At 48.0% G+C, this 5,672-nt stretch overlaps 1 protein-coding gene across 1 annotated transcript; it reads left to right on the top strand.

The window, feature by feature from the left end:
- Positions 1–1,537: 1,537 nt before the first annotated feature.
- Positions 1,538–2,766, top strand: HMGB2 (high mobility group box 2; the record flags this gene model as incomplete). The annotated part of the gene is made up of 4 exons (XM_079534862.1): positions 1,538–1,687; positions 1,785–1,930; positions 2,014–2,188; positions 2,614–2,766. 4 exons carry the CDS (start codon positions 1,538–1,540, stop codon positions 2,764–2,766), a joined length of 624 nt encoding a protein of 207 aa, XP_079390988.1.
- Between the last annotated feature and the right edge of the window lie 2,906 nt (positions 2,767–5,672).

Raw genomic sequence — 5,672 nt, 5'->3', positions numbered from 1 at the left:
TTTGTTAGAATGAAGAAAGATGAGCTTGAAGGACTGGGCCTGATAAATGCTGCTCGTTCAATGCTTCTAATGCTGAGCAGATCTGGAAAAGAAAGGACTTTGGACATAGGGTCAGACATGTCAATCTTATGCCCACAACTGGCCTGTGCGCAGGATAGGCCAGGGTTTTTTCCTGTTCCAGTTTAAAAGCTGTTATTATTTTTGCTGTTAAAAGAGATCAATGCACCCTTAGTAAGCGCAAGTGGAGCACTGGAGCTACACTACAGGAGCACTGCAACTACACTTGGAAGAAGCAGGAGCATTGGGAAGCGCTGTAATTTCAGGCACACTCATCTGGAGGGATGCTAACCGGGGAGCGAGAGATGGGCAGAAGGAAACCACTATCGACAGGACTCAAATTGCAGAGCAGTGGCGCGAACCGCAGCGGAACAGCCGCCCTCGCTCCAGAAGCGGAGGTTTCCCGGACACGAGGGGCCGCGTTCCCCCGGCGCTTCCCCTACGACCACGAGCGCTCAGCGGAGCCTCTCCAGCCCTCTACCTGCCGCCCTCCTCGCGGGGACGGAGGGAGCACACAGCGTTCCCCTTCGCGGACCCCGCGCGGGCAGCAGGGCTGAGCTTCACCACGCCGAGAAGAACAACGCGCCGCTCAGGCCTCAACTCCCCTCCTTTTGCGCTCTACCCGGCATTGTATATTTAAACCACGCTGCAGCATCCCGCTCCGCCCAATCACAGCGCGCGCGGATCCCGGCGGCGAATGGCAGCCGTCCCCGCGGTTTTTTAAACCGTCCCTCTCCACCAATCGCCGCCCGGCGCTCTTAGCCCCGCCCCCCCGCTCTCCTCACCCCAACCGGTTCCAGCGAGTATGAGAGCTAACGACTCCCCGCGCGCGACCTAACCGCGGAGCTGCTACGGCTGTGACGTCACAGCGAGGCGAGCGAATCCGCGGCGGCCGGAGCCGGGCCGGGCGGGGCCGCAGGCAGTTTGAACCGGCGCGGCGACCAATGGGAGGTGGTGGGCGGGCTCCGAGGAGCGGCGGCTCAAGTTGCTGTGGCGGGTAGGGGCTGTGGAAAACAAGAGGCTGTAAGTGCGCCGCCGGCAAACCAGTCCGCAGGAGCCGCGCAAGGAGCAGGGCCCGCGTCGCCAACGCTAAACCCCCTCAGCCAGGCAAGGCCCCGCAGCCGCCGCCGGGTTCTTGAGGAGCGCGGCCGGGAGGGACCGAGGCGGGCAGAGGAGCGAGCTAGCGGGCGGCGCGCGGGGCGGGCGGCGCGGGGCCGGCGGCGGGGCCGGGCGGGAGGGGCCGGGCCGCGGGGAGGGCGGCGGGGCGGCACGGAGGGCAGGGAGCGGGCGGGAGCGCAGAGCTCGGCGGGGAGCGGGCGGGCGGGCGGCGGCGGGGCAGGGCAGGGCAGGGCCGGCCCCGGGCGGGGCGGGCGGAGCGGTGGGCGAGGGGCGGGAGCGCGGCGGGGCCCGCCCGGTAGTAGCGCCGCCCTCACCGCGCCGCTCCCGCCCTCCTCCGCAAGGACCCGCCGCCGAGCTCGCCATGGGCAAGGGCGACCCCAACAAGCCGCGGGGCAAGATGTCCTCGTACGCGTACTTCGTGCAGACGTGCCGCGAGGAGCACAAGAAGAAGCACCCGGACTCGTCAGTCAACTTCGCCGAGTTCTCGCGGAAGTGCTCGGAGCGGTGGAAGGTGAGCCCGGTGAAAGGGCGGCTGCCGAGCGGCTGAGGGGGCGGCGGGGCTCCTTCTGATCCCGTCCCCCACTCCTCTCCATTGCGTGTGTCTGCAGACGATGTCCAGCAAGGAGAAAGGCAAGTTCGAGGAGATGGCCAAGGGAGACAAAGCTCGCTACGACAGGGAGATGAAGAATTATGTTCCTCCCAAAGGGGAGAAGAAGGGAAAGAAGAAGGACCCCAACGCTCCTAAAAGACCACCGTGAGTGTTTTTGGGATTAAAAAAACCCCACAGCATACATTCAGCTAGCCTCTTACTTGCTTAAACGCCATTTCTTGTTTCAGATCTGCTTTCTTCCTTTTCTGTTCTGAACACCGTCCAAAAATCAAAAACGATCATCCTGGCTTGTCTATCGGAGACACGGCAAAGAAGTTGGGTGAAATGTGGTCTGAACAGTCGGCCAAAGACAAGCAGCCCTATGAACAGAAGGCTGCAAAACTAAAGGAGAAGTATGAAAAGGTACCGTGAGAATAATGCAACAGTCATTAGCATTGCAGAAGTCCTGGTAAATGTGACTTCTGTTTTGCCCCTAACCTGCTTATAGTTCACAATTCTAGGCTTCCACATGCGTGGAAAAGTATGGCAAGGAACCCTTGTAAGACTGAATGTGGTTTTTTATATATCTAAGGATTTTATAAGTGCTTTCCTTCCAGAAAAATGGGTCACCTACTTGGAAAAACATGCAATCATGTTCCAAGGCACTGTGTTTGTAAAATTCATAGAACTGTGTGGATTAATGTATGTTCTCTCACCGGAAGGTGAAAACTAAGTCCTAAGGTTGAAAACCCACTTCTCCACACAGACTGCAGCATTAAATTATTGTGCTAGTACATGACTGTTGTCAGAGTTCCATCACCAGCAACTAAGCAGCATCTTTCTTGCAGGATATTGCAGCGTATCGTGCCAAGAGCAAGAGTGATGCAGGAAAAAAGGGCCCAGGTAGGCCTGCAGGATCGAAGAAGAAAGCAGAACCAGAAGAAGAGGAGGAGGAGGAGGAAGATGAGGAAGAGGAAGAAGAAGAAGAGGATGAGGAGTAAATGAATGCCCTGCTGTAAAGATTTATGCTCAAAATCCAATATTTTGCTAAGAATGTGAACTCAAGTGCAGCTCATTGTTAGCTTCAGTATAAAAATCTGTACAGATTGTGTATAGGTAATGTGGTTCTTTGTAGGGAGACCTCTATTTCTAAAGTAAGTAGTAGCTGAGTGCTGCTACAGTTCAGTTTTAAAAGAAAAAAGTTGTGGAATGTTTCTGCATATTTAATGGTTTTGTTGAAATTCAGTGAATGATAGCCAGGTGTTTGTTTTTTTTTTTCTTTTTTAGCTGAGTAAAATAAAGGAGGTAGCTTAATAGCTGATCTTATATTTTGTAGTATATTCATTGTATTACTTTTTTTAACAATTTTGTAATAAAATGTTGTACATGATTATTGTTGTATTTGTTATGCCTGAGAGGGAGGGAGCCTTCTCCCAATGATGTACTCTAAGCTTCTGGAATTTAGAGGATCTTTTTTCTTTACATCATGCTCTCTTGTACTCACTACCTTTAGTCACAGTTGATGTTTTCCCCCTATGCTGGTATTTGCCTGCATAACCTTCAGAGTTAAAAATCTTATAGTTTTAGTGCTGAAATTGGCTATACCTGGATTTCCACCCAACCCCCCCCCCCCCCCCCCCAAAAAAAAAAAAAAATCAAATCAAAACCACCCTATTGAATCAGAGGTTTTGAAGGTTTGCCTTTTGTTAGCTGAGAAATAAGCGTTAGGAAATATCCTGCTGTCCATATCAGGAAGGCTGGCTGTTGGACAGATGTGCTCAGAGGCATGTCTGTCCTGATGTTCCCTCTCCCCTTGGCCCCAGTAAACGTGACTTGTTATAAAGGACAGAGCTTGTGAAACACCAAGAACAATTTTGGAATGATCTCACATACAGAGAGTTAAGATTCCTGCAAAGAGGAGGAGGTGTTTTTAAAGAACACCTGCTCCTGATACTTTATTAGCTGTAGAGTTAACAGCACCAATTACACTGTTTCATGGTCTTCCCAGGTTTTTACTCAAACTTGGCATGAATATATAATGAATAATATCTCTAGTCGTCTAACAGAATTTCCGCATGGAAAACTGAAGGTTCCATAGCTAAACTAATATGCTCCATTTAATTTGTTGAGATAACAGGTTAAAAAAAAATCCTTTTAGTACAACTTGAAAGCCCAGTGCTGACAGTTACTTCATGTCTAGAGAGTAGGTGCTATAAAGAGCATGGTTCAGATTTTTTTTTTTACATCTATTGTCCAGCAAAAGTTCTGAAAAATGGGAAAAATAGTCACTTGTATAGATGTCAGATAAAAAATGGTTTCAGCCCATCACCATGGTACATGGCACGCTAAATATTCATGAAAGCATGGAAATAAGGTAGCTAAAGGTAACTCAAAACGTTTCATACTGAAGTAGGGTATTAAGGTCTGAAGGCCTCGAAAACCCAAAGCTGCGCTGTGTGCTCTTTAGTACAGCTTTTGCATTTCCAGAGAACCTTTGTCCTTATCTCCATATGCACTATATAATACTCTTCCATATCCATACAATTCTCTTTGACAGGATGATGTAGCTGAGACTACGCTGGTATTATTCTTTGCATCTTCTGTTCAGGTTTTCCCGTAGAAACTCCATCGCCTCCCCTGAATTATCAGTGGGAATGATGCAGTGACCAAAGATAATTGGTAATTTTTTGAATAGTACATTGCCCTTTTGATAAGAAGGGTGCTGAATACAGATGAAAGGCACGGAAAAGAGCATATGGAATCACTACCTTTGATTGAAGCTTTAAAAAGTGTGGTATGTAAGATCAGGAGCTTCAGATAATGCCCATCTGTGGACACTAAAAGAAGCAGTGCTGGGAGGATCCAGCAAGTGATCAAAGAAAAAAAAAAAAAGTTCAGAAAAGGCCACAGTAGTTTGCATAGTTAAAAAAGTGGAAGTTATTTCCAAACCTGTAAAACAGAAGAAACTCTCACTTTGACAACCAGATGCAGCAATATGCAGCAGGGAAAAATACGAGCAGGACACGTTGAAAAAATACATGGATTAATAACTTCCATAAACGTAAGAACTAGGAGGCCCTACCAAACAGTCCTTTGGGACGAAAGATGATTATGATAGAAAATCAGTGTTCAGAGTAGATTTCAGGAAAATAAAGTCTTTTTTTTTTTAAAAAAAACCTTGTAGAGGAGTTTCAGAAAGTTCTCATGACGGAATTTTTAATGGAGGAGGCATGGTGGAGCATCTGTCTCAAATCCAACTGTAAAAGGTTTTGAAATGAAATGACAGGACAGATGGTATTCATCCCTGAGTTCTAAAGAAACTCAAGGATGAAATGGCTGAACCTTTAGCTGTACTTTATGTATGTTTTTTTCACTTAAAGCTGCCTTAGCACTGGAGGAATGGAAGGTCACAAGTACGATGCTAATTTTTAGAAAGTATTCCTCGGAGATACAGGGCACTTCAGACTAGTATATCCATATGGCAAGCTATGAAGTTCTTATAGCACAGATGAGAATTTCTAGATCACGCACTGAAAATGAAGCTAGGGAGATCAGGTATGTCCACTCCATCTGAATTTCTCAACAGACTCCTCATAAAAGAAAGCAAGCCGTCACTGAAGGTCTTAACAAGTGACTGGTTAATACACAGAGACAGAAGAGGACCTAGTAGTCAGTTTTGCCAGTGGGGGAAAAATCAGCTGTGAAAACCCATAGGCTATTTTTGGAGGTTGGGCAAAGGGCTAGTGAAGACTTTAATATACATACGTGAATGATTTGCAGAAAAGTGGTGAACAGAGAGTTAACTGTGAAGAACAGCAAAGGCAGTGTGAAGAATTGCAAAGGCAGCAGGATTTAAACAGAAGGTGAAATATGCTGTTAATACAAAATATATTACAAGTTAATACGT

The sequence above is a fragment of the Tetrao urogallus genome (assembly GCF_951394365.1).
Source record: "Tetrao urogallus genome assembly, chromosome: 4".
NCBI classification, from domain to species: Eukaryota; Metazoa; Chordata; class Aves; order Galliformes; family Phasianidae; genus Tetrao; species Tetrao urogallus.
Note: the sequence above shows the minus strand (reverse complement) of the source record. Positions and strands in the feature narration are given on the sequence as shown.